Raw genomic sequence first — 20,308 nt, forward strand, 5'->3', positions numbered from 1 at the left:
GGGTTGGGTCTGTAGAGAGGAGCAGCTGAGAAGCCAGAGTCCTGTGGCACTGTACCTGAATTAGGTCTGAGGGGGAGGTGGGTCTGTGTTAGTAGGGAGCGGTCCTGTCCTTCCTCACTAGAGAATCCAGGCCCGGAGACCCCTCCTTCCTCAGGACCCAGACCTTGGGCCCCCAGCCTTCTGCTCTCCGGTGCCAAGTGTCTCGGTTTCCGATGCTGCCCCCTGGTAGGCGACCCCCCACCCACTCTATTTGCGTGAGGGCAAACTAATTAAATACTTTTATTTACAAAAAGCAAACAAAGCAAACCGTCCTGCAAAGTAGGGTCAGGCTCCGCCCCTGCGGCGGTCGCGGCAGCAGAAGGCAGTGGTGGAGTGCAAGTCCAGCTGTCTCGGAGATGCTTTCTGGGCGTCCCCCTCCCGCAGGCCAGGGTGTTAGCTTTCGGGGGCCCTCGCCCCGCCCCCCCTTGCCGCACCCTCGATTTAAGGCACAGCCCGCCCCCTTCCGCCCGGCCCGAGGGAGGGGCCGGATGGGCCGGGAGGCGTGGCAGGGGTCCCCGCCGCCCTTTCCGAGGCGCATTCACTGCGGAGCCCTGAGCAGATGGGTACGAGAGGCCTTTAGTGTAGCCCCCGGCAGCCCCCCTCTCCCCGCGTGGCCAGGCTCCGTCCCACGGCTCAGACCGGCGGGCCCGGCGGATTGAGGACGAGGCGGATGCGCTCCACACACAGCGCCGCGGCCTGCCGCGTCTCCTGGCACAGCGCCGCCAGGCTCAGGAAGCCGTGCGGCAGGTCCTCCACCACGCGCAGCGTCACGGGCTGGCTCAGGCTGCGTAGCCGCCGCGCGAACATGACTGAGTCGTCCAGAATGGGGTCCAGCGCGCACGCCTGCGGGACGGCGGGGGTGGGGCACAGGGGCAGGGTAGATGAACGCGGGGAAATACGTGGCCATGTGGGTGGATAGAGGCAGGAGACATGGGGAGGGGGGCGGAGAGTCGGAGAATGAGTTTAACTGGCCTCTGCCTAGCTTCTCCCTTCCCCCAGAGACCCACCCTCTCTTTGCCCCTTCCCGGAATCTCCAAGCCCAGCGCCTGCCCCAGGTACTCAACAAGACTCCCTTAGTCTACCCGTTTCCGGGCCTTCCCTCCTCTTCAGTCAGGCTTAGGCAGGCTTCCTCCATCCCCCCCCCCCGCCTTCCCTGGGGGCTCCCTTCCCCAGGTGCACCAGTGCCCCGCCCTCCCCGCTCCTTGCCAGCTCCACCTTCCCGTCTGGCACTCACCACGATGTGCACAGGTGGCAGGGTCTGCAGCATGCTGTCAGGTGCCAGCAGCGGTGACATGAAGGGATTCTTGAGGATGGGCGACGAGTAGAGCGTCACCCGTTTGACATCGTGGCTGGAGCGCCTGGGGTGGAAACCCTCAGGGAAGGCAGCATACACTCTATCCTTGGTGCTCAGCTCATCCCCGGCCTCAGATTCTTCAGATGCATCCTCAGGCCGAAGTAAGAAGTTGACGGCTGAGGGTGTGGAGTGGCCACGTGCCTCCGCTGACAGTGACAGCTCCGCGGTGTCTGGTGTCTCAGAGCTGCCCCTTAGGCTCAGGTCATGCAGCGTCAGGCGCTTGAGGGAGTCCGTTCCCTTTGGGCTCTCAGGCTGGGCCAGTGCTGTTTCAGACACACTGCACCGCATTGGCTCTGCGAGAGATGCAGGGTTAGGGGGCCAGCCAGGGACACAGATAATCCTGGCTCTGTTGGCTGTGTGTATGGTTGGCTGGCCGGGAAGATCATGGGCAGAGCAGTGGCCGGTGGAGGAGTTGCACCCTAGGGCTGTGGAGGCCTAGAGTGTTCCCCCAGACTCCTTCCCTGGGGATGGGCGGGGAACTCCAGGGTGCCCCAGGCTGCAACTCCAAGGGGGAGGTGGAAGGAGTCACAGGTCTTGGAGGTGGAGCTGTGTGCTAATAGAGGGGTGTTTACTTCTGGGAACCTGTTTCCTTCTCTGTACAAAGGGGATAAAAATAGCCCTTACTTCATAGGAAGTGGTGAGAACTCAGTGGGATAATAAGATTTGGGATGAGGTAGTGCTACCCCTGGGAGGTCATAATATATCAATATTTATGTTTTATTACCAGGTGCCCTGTTCCAGCTGCCTCCCTGGCCCCAGCACGAGGCCCAGTCAACTTTGTATTGTCACTTGAGACAGAGGGTATGAATGGCTCAAAGTGGAGTAGTGAGCAGGCCCACATGGCTTGAAAAGAGGCCCTGTTCACAGGGAGCTAAAAAGAATCTTGAGGACATACCAGGTTCCCAGAGATCCCACATCTTTAGCCACGTAGATATGCTCCCCCAAGTTCCTTCGTGTTCTTCACTTCATCTCTTCCCTTTGTTTCGTTTTTGTTTTTTGGCCACACTGGGTGGCATGCGGGATCTTAGTTCCCAGACCAGGGATCAAACCTATGCCCCCTGCATTGGGAGTGTGGAGTCTTAACCACTGGATCCCCAGGGAATTTCCCATCTATTCCTTTTGAATGACCAGACAAGCAAGTGCCCAAATGATGCTAAAGGTGCGCTTCAGGCCTGCCTGGTATAGCCACCTTGGCCTCAGCTCCACTGATTTTATCAGACTCATGCTGCTTACCACTAGGGCCAGGACCTTACATTTTTCAGGTTTTTTTTCCATGTGCTTTTATAAATCCATAAAGGCAAAACGCAAGACGATATGAGAATAACTGCATAGGTGCCCTGTGCCCCAGAGGGTCACTGGAACAGAACGGTTGACTAGAGTCACAGGGTACCAGAGGACCAGCATCTTCAAGGAGCACCTACTGTGTGCCAGGTATTGTGCTGGGTGCTTGGCACAAATAGGTGTATGCAGTCCTTACAACAACCTTATGAGGCAGGTATTCTTCTTGTACCCATTTCACAGAGGAGCAAAGCAAGGCTCACAGATACCGTGACCTGCCCACGTCAGTCAGCAACCAGCCAGTACCCGGTACAGTAGGGAGCTAGACTGGCGTGTGCGCCTCTAGAGTTTGCTCTTGTCACTTTTCTCCTACAAGGAAACCGCCTATGCCCAATGGTCCATGTGCCTAAAATTCAAAATCTCTTTTAATTGTTTTTGGTTATATTTACTTGCAACCATTGGAATATCCTAGTATTAAAAACTGAATTTAAAATAAAGCACATTCAATTGGAATGTTTTTCTGAATAACAGGAACTGTATCTACTTTTTTTTTGGCCGTGGCTTGCGGGATCCTACTTCCCCAACCAGGGATTGAACCTGCGCCCTCGGCTGTGAAAGTGCAGAGTCCTAACCACTGGACCACCAGGGAATTCTGTGGGAACTGTATCTTTTTTTTTTTTTTAATGTATCTACTTTTGAACATGCAATTTCTATTACCCAGAAAATACTATTGAAAGTGATTTGAATTGGTTGTGCTTTAAAATCCAGGAAATGGTTTAAAATCCAGGAAAAAATGGATCCCTGGATGGAAGTGATTTTTGGCTGCCTGAGGGTCCTCCTACCCACCCAGGGCTGGGAATCTCCTCCACTTCCTGAGGTCTGTCCAATCTTCTGATCTCCCCATGCCAGGGCCAGCCCCTGGAGGGGGTATATCCCCAAGCACTTCTGTTAAAAGTCTGGAAAGAATCTAGGAGGTCTGGACTCCCACCGAGGGCCCAAGGGATTTGGGTGGGGTTCTTGGGACTGAAAATCAGGACCCTCGGCAGGTCTTCTGAGTCATTCCCCAGGGTGCCTTTCTGAGAGAGGCTGTTTAGAAAGCTAAATCTTACAGTTCCTGGGATTCTGAGTTGACCCGGGGGACCAGAGTCCTGGAATTTGTAGGATGTGGGCTGTCGTGGACAATCAAGGCTTTGTGGTAGGGACTTGGCACAGATATGGGGCAGAGCCAGGAAGGCGATTGCTGCTTCCCTGAGGGCCCAGGGCACAGCCTCTTGCCTTCCCCAGGACTTCTGGTGTGCCAGGCTGTCCCTCCTGGCCACGCTGGATGGGTGTGTGAGGAAAGGGCGTCACTCACCTGCTATGGGCACCGAGTTCGGGTGGGACTTCTGCCCGCTCAGCTCCAGAAAGGAGTTGAGCCACGAGGAGGCACCCAGGCGGAGGTCTCGGAAGAGCAGGGCTGTGTCCCGCTGCACCAGCCCCACCATGCCCAGCGCCTTCTGGTCCGAGTCACAGTGGTCCTCGGTCTCCCCACCTGGGAGTGTACATGGGGGGCTGAGTTGGTCTCTTCTCTTTCTGGGCCCAGTCTGAACACCCAGAACCTCAGGCATCTGTGCCCCCAGGGACCCAGAATATCTGATGGCTTCAGCAGGAACAAGGAGTCTCAGATTCCCTCTCCTTCATACCCAACGAGACAGGGCTCTAGTCTCTGACCCCAGAGGACCCAGGTATCCAAGCACCCACAGGGCCCCAGTCGAGTGGGTGTGGGACTAACCAGCATAGGCATTGACACACTTGGAGAGCATGCTGAGGGGCAGCAGGGGGTCCATGAGGCTCAGAAGGCGGGAAGGAGAGGCGGTAGCCTGCAGCATTGTGGCCGGGTAGGCTGCCATGATGCCATCCGGCACCCGCACCCCATAGGCTGCTGCCCGAAGGGACACGGTGAAGCAGAGATTCCCGCCTGCGCTGTCTCCTGCGAGGCATATCCGCTCACCTGTTGAGCCTGGTTTGGAGGGGGCTTGGTCAAGCCTGGCAGGGAGGAACTGGAGCTCTGGGCCAGGAGCACTGGACTCTCAGAGGTCGGGTGTCGGGGGCCCAACCCCAGGGTCTAGCCAATTGCAATTTTAGACACTGGTAAACTACGGCAGGGATTTGGACCCATTTGGGGGATAGTGGTCAGAGGATAAGGCAGCCTTGGGACATGGAGAGGCCTGGAGATCAGGAAGCTCTGGGAAGCTTGGGAGGCTGGAGGTCAGAAGCAAGGAGGGAGGGTGGTGGAAAAGGTTTCGTTTTCAGGAGGGAGGGGCATCGAGGCCAGCAGATGGAAGCCAGGGTTCAGGCTGACTGCACACAGGGGCCACGGGCCCTGTGCCCTGAGGCACGGCCTCATCCTGTGCTTCCCAAGCTGTGGGGAGTGGGAGGTCGGAGGAGCTGGGAGAATGGGCTGGAGTGAGGCCAGGTGGCTGCCAGCACAGGACAGCAGTGGGTAGACAAACAGGAAGAGGCCATGGGAGGTGGGGGACAGAGTGTCAGGGCTAGAGTGGGCGGAAGTAGGAGGCAGAAGGAGGAAGTGGTTGAGACGGAAGGTGGGAGCACTGGGGCAGAGCTGGGAGAGTGGGCGGGGGACAGGCGGGGTGAACAGGCGGCAGAGGGCTGGGTGGCAGGAGATGGAAGGGGAGGCGGGGCATGCAAGACTGAGGCCTGAGCAACTAATGGATCCTTCCCCCTGCAGGAGGCTGGGGCGGGCTCGGGGAGCTGGTGGTAGTGAGGGGCTCAGGCTCACCAAGGAGGGCACAGTGCTTGACGGCCCAGCAGTAGGCGTAGAAGCACTCCTCCAGCGCCCGGGGGAAGGGGGCCTCGGGGGCCAGGGAGTAGTCGATGGAGAGGATGGGGGCGCCCAGCTCCTGGGCCCAGCTCTTGAGGTAAGGCTCATGGGATTTGGAGGTCTGGGCCACGAAGCCGCCGCCATGGATGTGCACTACCAGGCACCTTGAACGGGGTGCCTGTTGGGGGCGGGACCGCAGCTCCAGGCTTCTGGGGCCCTCGGACCTCCCCAGGCTGCTGAGCTCCTCACTGTCCTGGGGGTGAGGAACGAGGAAGTGGGTCAGGCTGGTGTGGTCTTCCTGGGCCTCACCCCACCGAGGGTGTGTGCTCAGAGACAGGAGTCGGGGCAGTGGGGGCAGTGAGAGGTGGGAGGACATTTGGGGAAGGTGCTTCCATGCTCCTCAGCTCTGTACCTGTCCTGGCTGAGGAAGGGACCCTACCTGTCCTTCACGCAGGTCATAGGAGATGAGCCTGACGAGGACAGGCCCGGGGCCTGTGTGGGCCAGTGGGGGTGAGATGGTGACCATGACCTTGGGGTCAGCAGTCAGCGGCATTTCAAAGGTGATGGGTGGCAGGCTGAGCAGGCGGCTTACCCTTACGGTAGCCGATGTCATGTTTGCTAGAGACTGGTGGGAGGGAACAGAAGGGGCGCTGGGAGGGCCTGCTGGCAGGGGTTCCCCTCACACCTCCCCTCCGACCCCCAGTCTTTTTCCTCCCGTGCTATCCCTGGACCTGGAACACTGCAGAGGCCCGGGAGTGTCTCTGGGCCTCAGTTTCCCCATCATGCACCAGGTTGGGGCCCTCACCGTGCCCCATGCTCACCGATAGCACCTGGATCTCTGTGATATTCCAGAAGGTTTTCCAGAAGTGCACGTCCAGGTTCTGTACGATCCGCTCAAACTCGGCCCCACGCAGCTCTGGGTCGATGGCAAAGCGGCCACCGGTGAAGAGGGAGCTGGCTGTCACACCTGGGGGTCAGGAGGGGTGTCAGGGGGCCCCTGGCAGCCTCGCTGGGGCAGCGGTGCGGAGGAAGGACAGGAGTGGAGGGGAGGCTGCAGGCAGGTCCCTGCAGGGACTCACTCAGGCCCGTCTTGTTGCGTTTGTAGTGCTCCCCGAAGGACACCAGCCCGATGGAGATGGTCTGCAGGAATGGCCGGATGGCGGGCGTGAACTGTGGAGACATGCCTCCAAGTCAGGGACCAGGAGCGGGCAGGAGTGGGGTGGGGCAGAGACATAGGGGGTAGATGTGGTCATTCAGCAAACATTTAGTGAGCTCTGGCTGCGTGCCAGGCACTGCTCTAGGCACCTTCATGGAGCTGATGTTGTCGAAAAGACAGACAATACTCAAATAAAGGCATGCCATATAATGTGAAGTAACGATCGATGTTTGAAAAGACGGTAGGTGGAGGGGACAGAGTGATGATTAGGGGTCTGACTCCTCATACGGGTCTCCAGGAGGGGACTTGAGGAGGGATGGGAATGAAGCGAGGGAAGGCTGTTCCCTGCAGGGGGCAGGACACGTGCAAAGGGTTTGAGGTGGCCCTGTGCTTGGTGTGATGATGGGTGTGGCGGGAGCAGAGTGAGCCAGGGGAGAGGCGCAGGGGCTGAGATCAGAGAAGCAGAGGGGGCTCACGTGGGGCCTGAGGATTTGGATTTGTTCTAGATGTGGATGGAGCCATAGAGGGTGGTGAGCTGGGAGAAGGATGATGCAGGGATCCCTGAAACTCAGCGAGGACAGAGATGAGGTGACGCAGGCAGTGGGGACCAGTTAAGGGGCAGCAGGGAGACAGAAATGGGAAAGGTCAGAGACAGGGCCCGAGATCCTGAGGCAGAAAGAGTCAAATGGGGAGACCCAGCATCTGAGAGGAGCCAGGCAGCTAAGAAAAGACAATAGAAAGAAAAAGAAAGCCACAGGAGGCTGGGCAAGGGGCCAGCAGGGTTCTTCTGTTCCTTCAGCAAATACTGGCCTGGGTCCTACTGTGTGCTAGGCACTGGGCTGGAACAGGGGCTGAACGAGACCTAGACAGAGAGGGCCTCTGCCCCCTGGGGCTGGCATCTTACAGGGGGAGGCTGTCTTGCAACATGGCACAGCTGGGCCCTCAGAGAGTAGCTGTCAGGCATGGCCCTGCCCCTGGCCGGGGGCCCAGTGGGCCAGAGAGCACAGCCGGGCTCAGGTGACCCTGGGTTCTCACTCCCGAGCTTCGAGGGGACAGCCGGGACACAGGGAGGAGCAGGCTGGCCCAGCTGGGCCGATCAATATTTGTGGGTTCAGCTTAGGCGAGGGGAAGTTCCCAGGAACGCCCAGGCTGGATTGGTGAGGACGGGCTGCCCCGCATGGAAGCAGAGAAAGGTGGGGTATGGTGGGAAGAGACTGAGAGACTGCCAAGCTCAGCTACACTGAGGGTGGGGGAGGCCCAGAGAGGGTCTGAAGGGGTACAGGGTTACACAGCTCCAGATACTCCTGTTGGGGTTACCAGATGTGGCTGGGGACTGTGGACACAGCACTGACCCCAGATGGGGGCAAGTTGGGCCTTGGCTCTGAGCCTGGTGCCCCAAGTGCTTCCCAATTCTGAGTCCCCAAAATACTCTTCCTGTGAGTCCAAAGGCCTCAGAGCTGCTTCCCTGTCAGTTCTGAGATGAGCTGTGTCTCCCTGAGGGTGGTTTGGGGTGGGCAGAGGATAGGAGAAGGCCTGCAGCTGGGGGTCAGGGCCCTGGTTCAGGGAGGAGAGGGGCCACAGCCAGGTCTTCCTCACTGTCACCAACTTGGATATGCTCCCTGGCTCTCCCTGAAACCTCAACATCTGGATTCTACTGTGCCTTAGGTGAGTCGATATGCCCAGGCTGACCTGGGTCCAGTTGAGAAGCTTGGGGCCCCTCCCCTTGAACCTCTGTCAAATGGGGCTGGTACCCTTCCTCCCTGCCTGCCAGGCCTCCGGTGGGGATGACTAAGTGGGACGTGCTCTTACAAACTGGCCTTGAGAACAGTACTGGCTACTCTCCTAGAGGGTCTCCAATGAATTCAGGGGCCAGACAGGTCACGTAAAAGAGTGAATGAATCTCCTGAGTGTAGGACGATAGGGAGCAGTGGAGATCCTGGTGCAAGAGGCCATGCAAGTTAAAGATTTCCTCCACGGTAGATTCGGCCAAAGGGCCACAAGTTTGAGACCCTTCGTGCAGTGCTGTCTGAGCCCCAGACAGCTTCCCCTTCCTGTATCTGCTGTTTGCTGAATCCAGTAACACAGACCACTGTGGTTCCTCTACTATGCTTCTGAGCCTGGTTGGGGCCCACCATGTGCCTTCACCATGGCCCCAGAGGGGCAGGGCAGGGGGCTCACCTGGAAGCCCAGGCAGCGGCCATAGAAGCAGCCCTTGTGCAGAGTGATGTACTCATGCAGGAAGTCGGCAATGACCCTCTCATCACCCTCGAAGAAGAGCTTCCCGGGCTGGTTGGTGGCCAGCAGGTGCTGAGCGTAGTAGGCCAGAGCACGGAGCTGGGTGAGAGCGGTCAGGTAGGCCTCGAGTTCGGCCAGGTTGTGGCTGGTACGGAAGAAGATGCTGCGGCGGTTAGAGGCCACGTAGCGGGATTTGTGCAGCAGGTGCACCAGGCAGCAGCGGGCTGTGTGCACCAGGCTGCGGTACCCGTTGGCCGGCGTCTCTGCGTCCAGGTCAAAGAGGTGTGCCACGCTCAGCAGGCGGCCCAGGGTTGGCTCCAGCCCCAGTGCCTGTTCCCGAACACCTGCAAAGACGCCTGACAGCCGCCGTGCTGTCTCCCCAGGGCCCTGGCTGGAGAAGAAGGCCATGTTGTCCTCTGCCAGGGTCACCAGCGACTGTGTCACTGTGTGCAGGTCCATTCTGTGCGAGAGCCGTGAGGCTGCGGGCAGGTCGGGAGGCACGTTAAGGCAGGGCTGGACCAGCTGGAGCCTGGCGTCCAGGAGTCCAGGCTCTACCCCCTCCTCCCACAGACTCACGTCAGACCACAGCCCCTCCTTCAGACCGAAGGATGGAGTCTAGGGCTCCAGTTTCTTCCTTCCTTGGGACCCATGAGGCCAGGTACCCACTCTCTCCCTGCTCAAGAGGCAAGTTTGATCCCTCAGTCCCCACCTTCCTAAGACGCAGGAGTCCAGGCCCCAGAACCCTCTTCTTCAGGGCCCAGGAGTCCCTGTCCTCTCTTATTTGGGACACTGATTGATTCCTTAGCTCCAGCATCTGTCCTACAGCCCAGGAGTCTACGTAACCCTTTCTCCCTTCTAGGGACCCAAGTTCAGGCATCTGTCTCCATTTACTCTCCCGGGACCCAGGACTCCCTCTAGGTTCTGAGCAGTCTGGACCCCCCGTTGGTCCCCTCTCTCAGGACCAGGAGTTCAAGCCCCCATCCTACCTCCTTCTCAGGTCCCAGGGGTCGCCCACAGGCCCTTGCCTTCTGCAATATTTGGGAGAGTTCAGCCCTCAACCCACCGATTCCCACCCACCTGGTGGTGTCCCAGGACCCTGGACCCAAGCCCAATTCTCTTCCTGAACCCAGGAGTTCATATTTCTAGCCTTACGTACAACTGAGGGGTCACTCCTGCCCCCTCCTGGTCCCTCCAGTCTGGCTGTGGAATCCCCTCCAGTCTTCTCTGGGGGTCCCCAAACCTTGGTTCCACTCCTCCCCCAGCTGGGTCCCTGGCCTTCAGGCCTGGCTTAGCTTGCACGGGCCAGCCCTGCTCCCTGCCTAGGATGGTATTCATCCCTGCCATTAACCTTGAACTCACTCTGAGTCAGACTCTGTGCTAACAGCTTTCTCTGTTTGCTCCTTTAGGTTCTCACTAACCCTCTGAGGCCCACACCGCCTCGGTTCATGTTTCAACTGTTATTAGGAGCATTTCCGTCTTACAAGAGAGGAAACTTGAGGCTCAGAGGTATTAAGTAAGGAGATGAAAGTTTCCTTGAAAGCGGCAGAGCAGAAGTCAGACCCAAACCTCTGGGGCCAGAGCCGTTACTTTTGCTGGTCTCCATCCCAGGGCTCTGGAGACTGGGCCTCTAGCTCTGGCTCTCAAAAACTTTCCCTGGACTAGGCCTGACTCCCCACACTTCAGGGTCCCCGGTTAATCTTCCCGTCGGCATCCCCGTCCTGTCACCCAGGTCCTGGACAAGCTGTTCTTGCGCCCCTCGGTGGGGATGCTGCCCTCTGCTTCAGATACTCTTCCCTCCTGAAGCCCATCCAGCACCTTGCCTGACTCCCAAGTTGAGGGTCCCCCGATCCCCCAGAAAAAGGTGTCTCTTTTCGCCTCTAGGCCCTGGGGTTTGGCAGCGGCCACTCCTGTCAGCTGGCAGTGAACTCACCCCTCCCAGGCCTCTTCAGAGCTCCCCAGGGCTGGGACTGCTGCTGACTGCTGCTCGTGCCAGTTGCAGCCTGGGGTGATAATCCCGGGGAGGGGCCCAGCCTGCCCAGGGTGTGGCCACCAGCTCCACCTCCCACCCAGAAAGGACAGTGAGAACCCAGTGCTGTAAACAGAGCCTGGGGCCCAACTCCCAGTCATTGCCCAGCCTCCTCTGGCTTTGGACCCTGGAATTTGGGCCACCAAGACCCTCCTCCCTCAGTCCCAGGAGTCCAGACCCCTAGTCCCCTCAACAGTTAGAAACTGAGGCGTGCAGGTCCCCTGTCCCCTCCTCCCTTAGACCCAGAAGTCTCACCCTGTTCCTGAACAAAGTGTGCCCTCTCACCCAGCCTGGCTGCCCTCCTTCTCCCCAGGGTGGATTCAGGGAGCAGAAGCACCATGATTGATCGCAGCTCCTGCCCCCAGACTGGCCGTGGCACAGCTGGCCCCAGCTGGTGGGGAAAGAGAGGGCAGCCAACCTTGCCTGTCCCTCCCAGGAGGACAATAGCCGATTAAGGGCAGTGCCAAGCTCAGCCAGGGGGCCCAAGCCGCAGGTCCTGCTGCGTGGTGTTCCCACACTGGGCACCCTGTACCTGCCACTTACCCTTCCAGCCCATCCTGCTGTGACTGTCATTCCCACCTCACACACGGGAAACTGAAGTTCAGACGCACTTCACCTCCGTTATGCCACGTGCTCCTCGCCTGGCCAGCTCTTTCTCACCCTCAGGACTCAGCTTCTCACCTCCTCCGGGAGGGCTCCCCCCCATCTAAGATGCACCCCCTACCACTGCTTTCTGCCATCATCTTTAAGTTGTTCTTCCTAGAATTTTCCATATTTGCAGTTCTCCATTTATTTGTTTCCATGTGTGTTGTTTGTGTCCCCCAGGGGCAAAACCAGGCTTCATGGAGCTGCGACGCTTTTACAAGTGGAGGTGGGGCTCTTTAGGAAAAAGAATAGAAAACCACAAGTATGATATTAGGTGCAGGCCCTTGGAAGAGGCCTGTGCAAATGAGAGGCCTCGGTGTCATGTGCTGGGCTGTAGGTGACTCCTCCCCTGTCACTCTGCCTGGGATATCATGCCCATGGGGGCATGGGATGGCCCCAGGGTCCATCATGGGGCCTAGCACGTAGCAGGTGCTCAGCAAATATTTGAAGAAGGAAGGAAAGGGAAGAGTAAGAGTGGGGGCAGGAGGGCCTGGATGGGAGTTTGGGACGGGCCCACCCCTCCCCAGGACGCACAAACGGATGGACAGACAGAGGCCTCTGGAGGCAGCTCTGAGCTTGGTGGCTGTGACAACAGAACACCGGCCTAAGCCACTGGCCAGGTGATCCTAGATGACCTTGGTCTCCTCATCCGGAAACTGCGCTTGGCCATCCTGCCAGCTGAGGGCCGGAAATGATCTTGGTAAGCAGGACCCCACGGCGGCATTTCTGCTCGTGGTTTGCTTTGTGGTTCTCACTCAGCCTCACTGAGATGTGCATCGGGTCAGTTTTCCATCTAACATACTGTACAATTTACTGCTTGTGCAGTTTGCTTTCTGTGTCTGACAATAGATTACAGGCTCCCTGTGGGCAGGGACTTTGTTTTGTTCACTGCCGTACCCCCAGCCCTCGTGCATGCCCGGCACAGGGCTAGCGTGATGTTTATTGCATGGCTGCGGTTTCCCATTTTATAAAGCAGCTGTCATTTACTTCCTGTCTGTGGGGTCAGGCTCCTTATCGAACATGAGGGCACAGGAGACCTGGACAGAAGAAGTAACCTGCACAAAGCAGTGAGGAAGAGGCTGGATCCCAGGCGCTGCCCTTTGCCTTGTTCCAGGCGGCTCCCTGGGGGCTGGGCCGGATGGAGCAGGGAGGGTGGGATGCTGAGTTTGATAGAGGTTTGCCAAGAATCTGAGGCAGAGAGCACTGGGGCAGGGGCAGGCCATCAGGGCCTTGGGTGAGGACTGGGGCAGAGGGAAGGGTGAGGGTCCTGCTGCCTGGGCACTAGCCCTTTGCCCTAAATGGTCACAGGACAACTGGACCCGGCCTGGATTTTGATCCCTGGGGACTGAGCAGGAAGAGAAAAGGGTGGTAGGGAAGTAAGTGGGGGGAAGATCAAGGAAGGGCCAGGTATGAGGCCTGGGAGGGGCAAGGCCTTCTGAAGGGGGAGAGGCCTGGGGGCAGATGCAGGCCAGGGGTAAGTGACTGTGGCTCGATCCCTGACTGTGTCTGCATGGAAGAGCAGACACTGCTCTAAGACAGCTGTGTGCCAGGCACTGCTCTCTTCCTGTGCTTTAGGTGAGGTAACTCGTTTCATCCTTTCCACAACCCGTGAGGTAGGAACCATCATGACCCATTTTGGCAGATGAGAAAACTGAGATGCAGAGAGGTGACATACTGCCCAGGGTCACCGAGCCAGCAAGGATGCCACAGCTTCTCTGCTGTGTTTCTGTGTGTATCCGTGTTGCTCCTTCTGTCATGTCTCAGCTCTGTGCTTTCTGGGTGGGCAGGTGTGAGTATGTCTTTGAGGTTCCATGGAGGTACATACATATGTAGGTTCCTGTCATGCCTAGCATTGGTCCCGGTCTGTGTTTGTGGGTGAGTGTGTCCACATTTTTTCTTAGCCTGTGTGTTTTCTTTTCTCAGTATGTCTGCAAGCACATTTGTATGCATGTGTCACGGCCTATCTGTGTTGCTCAGCCTGTGAGGGTTTCTGTGTCTCTATTTCTCTTGGCCTGTGAGATTGTGTGGCCATGTGTTTGTATGTGTATGGACATATACCTTTTGTGTGTGTGTGTGTGTGTGTGTGGTACCCATCTCTTCCTATTTGCTCCAGTTCGAACCCAGGGCATCAGCATGGCCACCTCCCAGTCCCATCCAATCCATCATGAAGTCCTGTTCCCCCTGCCTCCCCTAGAAAGCACTGGAACCTGGCCCTTCTCCCACCTCCACTAGCCCCCTTCTCTAGAGGACTGTAACAACTCTTTCTGTGTCTCTGTTTTTGCCCCCTCCATGTCTTTTCCACATAGCAGCCAGAGGATTTTTCTAAAACTTAAATCTGGTCACACACTCCCAACCCTTCAACACCTCCACCCTTGCTCTCAGGGTAAAGACAGTCTGAGCTCTGAGCCTTCCTGTGTGCATCTGGAGCCAACTCCAGTTCTATGCTTGGCTAATGATGATGTCTATGGCAGGGAGGATGATGAGTCTGGGGGTCTCTGGGCCCGGGGGCTATGTCAGTTTCTTTCCTGCTCAGGAAATTCCCATAGGTCCTCACTGGGATTGACACATACTCCTAATCCAGCAAGGACTTCATGTGTGCCTCTGCCTGAGGCTTGTGGCATCTCTGTTGGTCTGTCAGTGTTTCTCCAGCCCGCTGAGATCTGTAAATAATGTGACCCCCTAGGGAACCCAGGTGACAGCACTTCCTTCTCCCAAGTGAAATTTAGTCTGTCCAAAGCGAACCCAGGGCTCCTTAGTCCTACGAGTAGGAGTCAGGAATTTAGGTCCTAGGGCAGCCAGGCTGAAGCAGGTGGACTGACAACAAATGGATGAGTGGACTGAATGAAGGATGGTGGGACAGGGCTGTTTGGAGCTGTACTGCACCCCTCCTCCAGGCATTCCCCACTATAGGGCACCCCTTCGTCCTACCCGACTCACCCCTAAACTTCCTCTTTGGACCACAGCTTCTAAATCTCTTCTCCATTACCGTCTCAAGAGGGTCAGAGACCTGAAAATCGGCGTTTGAACCATCTCCCACGTTGAAATCACAAGGCAAGAACTGCCACGGTCACACAGCGTGTACGGAGCTAGAGCAGGAACCCTGGTTCGGGACACTAACATTCTGGACTCTACTCCCAAGATGGTACTGGGGCGTCGGAGAGTTTTTATGCTGGAGGTGATATTTCCCTCTCACATCACCCGCTTCTCACAGTGGATTATCCCCGCACCCCCGCCCCGCAGGGCAGCAATGAGCCAGTCCACGGGCCCCCCCACTTCTTGTGGCAGGAGGTCAGTCCACTCGGTCCCCAGTTTCCCACAGGATGTCTAAAGTTCCTTCCGGCTCCCGCCGGCCTCCTCCCACTCACCTTTGGCTTTGCCTTTTCGCCACCGCCCGCGCCTTTGACTTTTGGACCCCTCTTGAACCTTGTTCGAGCCCGGAGCCCCAGCGGCCACAGGGAAACTCACTTCCCTGGCCGACTCCATCAATTTTCCGCGGCCCGGGCCCCGGGGCCAATTCTACCCGCCTGCGCCAATTCCACCAGCCTGGGCCAATTCCACCCGCCAGTCACCGCCCCGAGGACCAATCCTCGCTACGTACCACCGTCGGGCCCCCACACCACCCAATCTCGGACTTGCTTCTCTCTGGGTCCCGCCCTCTAAGCAAGGAGGGCCGCCCTCCACAGTCGGGTCCCGCCCCCCGCCGCAGGCTTAAAGGGCCCGCGACCAACAAATATGCAGCCTTGGAGGCGGCTAAAAGCGTATTGGGTCAGAACTAGTGGGGAGTCCCACGGGGGTCACCCCAGCAAGGAAGCCCCGATGTTGTCACGTGTTGGCTGTCATCCTTGTCTTCCCACTCACCTTCCCACGCAGGGATCGTCTAGAACGCACCGGGTCGGCCCGCCGAGAGGTGAGGCGGGTGCCACTTATCTTCCGCCTTGGGTCGGGGAGCGGGCCAGGTCCTCGGGCGATTCAAAGCCGAGGCCGGGCTGCAGTGCAGGAGGCGTGGCTCTGCCAGGGAGCCTTTGGAGGAGGAAGCCCCGCCTTTCCCCCTGCCCTCAGTCTCCTAGTTCTCCTATTGCTCCGTTTCTTGGGGTTCTCCTCTCTGCCCTGTCCCTCCCCGCGAGAATGGAAGGGAGGGGCTGTAGGGTGCTCGGCGCCTGCGCACTAGCTCCAAGCCGTGCACTCGCCCGCAGGGAGGAGAGGCGGCCGCTGGAGCTGCGCGAACCTGAGAAAAGGCGGGAAACAGAGGAGGCTCGAGGCTCGCGCGTGCGCACACACTCAGCTGTCTTTCTGAGGGTCCCGGAGAGGCGGCTTTGGCTGTGGCGGCGCTGTGGTGAAGGCGTCCCTTGAGACTGGGTTCGGGAGGCCCAGGGAGACCGCTGTTTAGCACCAGAAGCACCATCCCGCCCCTCCTCCCCGCCCTCCCAAAGCACACGAGCAGCCGTGGCACTGAGAGACCCGGATGACCCTCTTCTCCTCAGTCCTGAGAGAGGCGGCCCAGCCCTTCCGGGGGACACAGGCCTCTGGGCTGAGACCCCCATTACCAGCCTTCGGACTAACCGTCCTCACAGCGCCCTCAGCTTCCGGAGTGCGGCCGCCTTGTTTCCCCCCCTCTGGCTATCTCACCGAGTCTCCCCACGTTCCCCAGAGAGAACTTGCACCCCACCTTGTGCAGGGCAGGGCTTCTGAGCGCAGAGAAGGAGCTCAGGGCCCGAGCCTGCTCCCCGGGGGCACCATGGCCGGCTTCGGAGGAGGGGCAGGGATGCTGCCGCCAGTGGAGTCTTGTGCCCACGACCCGCCCACACCGCTCCCCCAGCTCTCCCTCCCGTCAGCGCCGACCTTGCCTGGGACTTGGGCGGAGCCCCAGCGCCCCTCCCAGGCGCCCCCTTCCTGAGATCACAACCCACGAGGCCATGGGCCCGGCGGGACTGGGACTCCCTGGGGACAAGTGTCCTCCTGCCCACTGGACAACCCAGAGAGCTCAAGGGTCGCTCCTGCCCGGTTTTCGGCCTGGCCTGCGTGGACACTCGCCGAAGGTAAGGGCCCACGTTCAGCAGGGTGCCGCGGTGGCCCACTTGGTGCCCGCCCCGGAGCGGTGTTCAGGGTTGGGGACCCAAGGGATGAGTACGGGCCCCTCGCCCAGGGCCTTCTTTAGTTTCTGTTTGATTTTCCCCAGATCCCCGCCGGGAGGCAGCCTGGAGCAGGGGAAGGAGTCAGAGGCTCGCTGGGGGTCCTGGCTTGGCCAGCCCCTAACTGCCCAGCCTCCTGCAGGATCCCTCTCTTCTCTAGGGCTCAGCTTCCTCCTCCGTCAAATGGGGCTGTTGATCTGTGTCTGCAGGACTGTTGCAGGGTCACCTGAGCTCACCTGACATTCTGGCAGGCCTAAGTTCTTCCTGAGCAAATGAATGACCATCCCTGGGAGGCCCCCTTCCTCCAAGCTCAACTTACCTGGGTTCCGGTAGCGTCTGGGGTTCTGGCTGCTGGTTTTCTTACTGGGTAATGACGTCCCATCAAATCCCGACATCACTTCATAACCAGGTTTCCCCTTGAAGACCGGCTTCATTCCCTGGGCCACTGTTCCACCCCTCTTGGCTGGCGAATTGGTCTCTAACGTAAACCCTAAATCCGAATCTGTACCAGAATCTACTACCCGTTCAAGAAATGTCTTATGTTCTGAGGCCGGTTGCTGCATGGATGGTTCGTTTGGTTTTGACAGAAATTGCCACTCGGCCAAAGATCCCTCTTGGGATTTGGCTCCCTGGGCTGGAGCTGCGTGCTGAGCTGTAGGGTCTGACTGTCTCCGTCTCTCTTGGGACCTCAGTTCTGTCTGGGCAGGTGGTCCATTTTGGGGTCCAGGTCCTACCTGGGCTCCAGCTCCCTCTCTCAATACCAGCTCCTGTTGAGTTCTAGAATCTTTTCCCGGCCCAGGTCTGTGCTGTGAGGCAGCTTCCTGTTTCCTGAAGGGCAGCCTTTGGATGGGAGGTGACTGCTGTGGTGCAGGCTCCTGTGGGGCAAGAAATTCCTGCTGCAAAGCAGATTTTTGCTGTGCTCGAGGTTCCTGCTGGGATTCAGCTTCATGTTGGGCAAGGGGTCTTTGCTGTGCAGTGCGCTTCTGTTGGGTATCGGGTCCCTGCTGAGCCTTAGATGCTGGCTGAGCTGTGGGTGTCTTTTCTGGCCCAGACTCTGACTGGGTGATAGGTGTCTGGTGTGGCTCAGGTTCCCAGTCAGGCCTAGAAACTAACTTAGAGCCTGGCTCCATTGTTGTTATTTCCCTGAAGGGAGCTGTTGATCTCCCAGGCTTCATCCTTCTCGGCCCCCACAGGCCTCCTTTGTCACAGATCCCTCACTGATTGCTCATGATGGCTCCTCCCTTTGGGTTCCACTCCTTCATCCTGGCATCCCTGCTCTTCCTTTTTTAAGGCAGTTGGCAGGTGGCCCCCTACTCCTGTGCCAAGTGATGTGCTCTGTTCCTCCTGCTTTGAGAGGAGGATTGGGAACAGGAGGAGGCTGTGTGCCCAGCACACTCTCCTATCAGAGGGGAGGGGCTTGCCCTGTTGTGTCATAAATAGGACCCCACCCAACTCACCACTCAGTTAAAATGCTGCTTCTCATAAGGCCAGCATCCCAACTTAGTCCTCTGTTCAACCTGGATGACAGAAGCCAGATTCTGGCTTGGTGTTTCTTTTCCTTTCTCCCCTTCTTTTGTTTGAGGAAATGGTCAGAGGGGGAGGCAGGAGCTACACATTTTTTTTTTTTTTTTGGCTGCTGCGGTTTGCGGGATCTTAGTTCCCCAACCAGGGATTGAATATGGGGCCACAGCAGTGAGAGTGCTGAGTCCTAACTACTGGACCGCCGGGGGATTCCCAGGATCTACACTGCTTTAATGTTTTCCTCTTTATTCATTCTTTCAAATGGTTGCCATTTTATTCCCTTATATTATCGTTCTGATCGTTTTACTCCCATGTTAAAAAAAAGACACGCTCTCATTTTTTCACTTGAAGCCCTTTTCAGGACCACACCATGTCTCTAGCTTTCAACTCTGCTTCTGCATATATGTATTCTGTAGTAGATTGGAAAGTTACAGAGTCAGATGACCATTGATGATGATGATGATGATGATGATAATCATAAATACTGGAAGCATTTTACCTGCTAGGAAATTGTGCCAGGTTTTTAAAAAATCTATATTATCTTTACTAAGACAATGTCTGATTCATTGCTTTAACTTCTTTCTTTGCCCCACCTAGCTCTTAGCTCAGAAGGGTTTGTTGCATGAGTAAAGGAATAACAGGTTGGGCAGTGGAGAAAGACTGAGGGTGGTGTTGGGGAGAGGTGTGTGTAGAATCTGGATTAAGTTTGGAATTTACAGGGTAAAATGGGTCGACTGGATTGAACGTGAATTTCCGGACCCCTTTGAAACAAAATGATTTTGCTCTATTAGATTTAAATATATTAATTGACTTATGTTTATTACTTGCCTGGTTGTATTTAAGGTCAGGTGGTGCCAGCTAGGAAACCTGGATTTCCTGGTTTCTTTCAGGTAAGTGAGCTTAAGCCTGGGTAGGGAGAGGGCACAGGAAAAGACTGTCAGGAGAAGGCATTAGAGGGAGCAATAATTTTGGTGATAATGCTTTTTTTTTGAGAACACTAGAACGGTCTAGGGAGTAGAGACAGGGATGGGGAGCGTGAGGTGGGAGAAGAGCATCTTAAGGTGCGCTCACTGCCTTGTTGACTGAGAATGTTTCATCGGGAGGGTGGGCTCTCATAGCTCCTGTAAGGGCAGAGCAAGGCTTGCCAGCTGAGAAATGGCTGGCAGGCTCTGGAGGGCTTGATTGGCTTCTTGTGGTGTCTTTAGTGTCCTAGGTTGAAAACAAAAGGGGGAGACTACTGTTAATGCATTTTTTAAATTTAATTTTTATGAGAGCTTTTAAAATGTTAAAAGTAAGACTCATCTAGTGGAAAAATTAAAATAAAACATTTATTTTTTACATAATAGTTTGTTCTCCATATCTTTTTGTATGTAAACATAATAGTTTACTTTTAAAAAAATGAGCTTATACTATACATATTGTTTTGCTCTGTACCTTTAACAAATTTTTTACTATTGCACAATATTTTATTTATTTATTTATTTTGGGGCTGCATTGGGTCTGCATTGCTGCGCGTGGGCTTTCCCTAGTTGCAGCGAGTGGGGGCTACTCTTTTTTAAATTAATTAATTAATTAATTAATTAAATTTATTTTTTTTTCTGCTTTGGGTCTTGTTGCTGCGCGGGCTTGCTCTAGTTGCGGCAAGCGGGGGCTACTCTTTGTTGCGGTGTGTGGCCTTCTCATTGCAGTGGCTTCTCGTTGCGGAGCATGGGCTCTAGAGCGCAGGCTCAGTAGTTGTGGCGCATGGGCTTAGTTGCTCCGAGGCATGTGGGATTCTCCCGGACCAGGGCTTGAACCCGTGTCCCCTGCATTGGCAGGTGGATTCTTAACCACTGTGCCACCAGGGAAGCCCCTATTGCACAATATATATATATATTTTTAAAATTTATTTATTTATTTGGCTGTGCCGAGTCTTAGTTGTGGTATGCAGGATCTTTGTTGACACGTGCGAGATCTCAGTTTCAGTGTGTGGGACTTAGTTCCCTGACCAGGGATTGAACCCAGGCCCCCTGCATTGGGAGCGTGGAGTCTTAGCCACTGGACCACCAGGGAAGTCCCTGTTGCACAATATTATACACGTATAGAAGTCCATAAAACTTATGTG

At 56.7% G+C, this 20,308-nt stretch overlaps 1 protein-coding gene and 1 long non-coding RNA gene across 6 annotated transcripts; one reads left to right on the plus strand and one right to left on the minus strand.

Moving 5' to 3' along the window:
• Nucleotides 1-266: 266 nt before the first annotated feature.
• LIPE (lipase E, hormone sensitive type) lies at nt 267-17,813 on the minus strand. 5 transcript variants are annotated; one of them, XM_060130835.1, is made up of 10 exons: nt 17,003-17,813; nt 8,827-9,362; nt 6,572-6,662; nt 6,314-6,459; nt 5,932-6,117; nt 5,451-5,745; nt 4,443-4,670; nt 4,026-4,202; nt 1,274-1,686; nt 267-882 (listed from the first exon to the last, which is right to left on the minus strand). In XM_060130835.1, the coding sequence occupies exons 1-10, from the start codon at nt 17,811-17,813 to the stop codon at nt 673-675; spliced, it is 3,093 nt and encodes a 1,030-aa protein (XP_059986818.1). In that variant the 3' UTR covers nt 267-672. The 5 variants fall into 5 exon arrangements, with proteins under 5 accessions (XP_059986818.1, XP_059986820.1, XP_059986819.1 ...); XM_060130837.1 differs by lacking the exon at nt 17,003-17,813 and adding an exon at nt 15,413-15,633; XM_060130836.1 differs by lacking the exon at nt 17,003-17,813 and adding an exon at nt 14,920-15,120.
• Nucleotides 1,961-6,858, plus strand: LOC132509620 (uncharacterized). Its single transcript, XR_009537075.1, has 3 exons — nt 1,961-4,395; nt 5,400-5,589; nt 6,598-6,858. It is a non-coding gene; the product is annotated as an uncharacterized LOC132509620 (long non-coding RNA).
• Nucleotides 17,814-20,308: the final 2,495 nt, after the last annotated feature.

Source organism: Lagenorhynchus albirostris, chromosome 19 (assembly GCF_949774975.1).
Source record: "Lagenorhynchus albirostris chromosome 19, mLagAlb1.1, whole genome shotgun sequence".
NCBI lineage: Eukaryota > Metazoa > Chordata > Mammalia > Artiodactyla > Delphinidae > Lagenorhynchus > Lagenorhynchus albirostris.

Coding starts and splice junctions, on each gene's coding strand:
- LIPE (XM_060130835.1), bottom strand. CDS start 17,813: ATGGAGCCAGGCTCTAAGTTAGTTTCTAGGCCTGACTGGGAACCTGAG. Junction 6,460..6,571: donor ACGCAACAAGACGGGCCTGA/GTGAGTCCCTGC, acceptor CCTGACCCCCAG/GTGTGACAGCCAGCTCCCTC. Junction 4,671..5,450: donor CAAGCACTGTGCCCTCCTTG/GTGAGCCTGAGC, acceptor CCTCCAAACCAG/GCTCAACAGGTGAGCGGATA.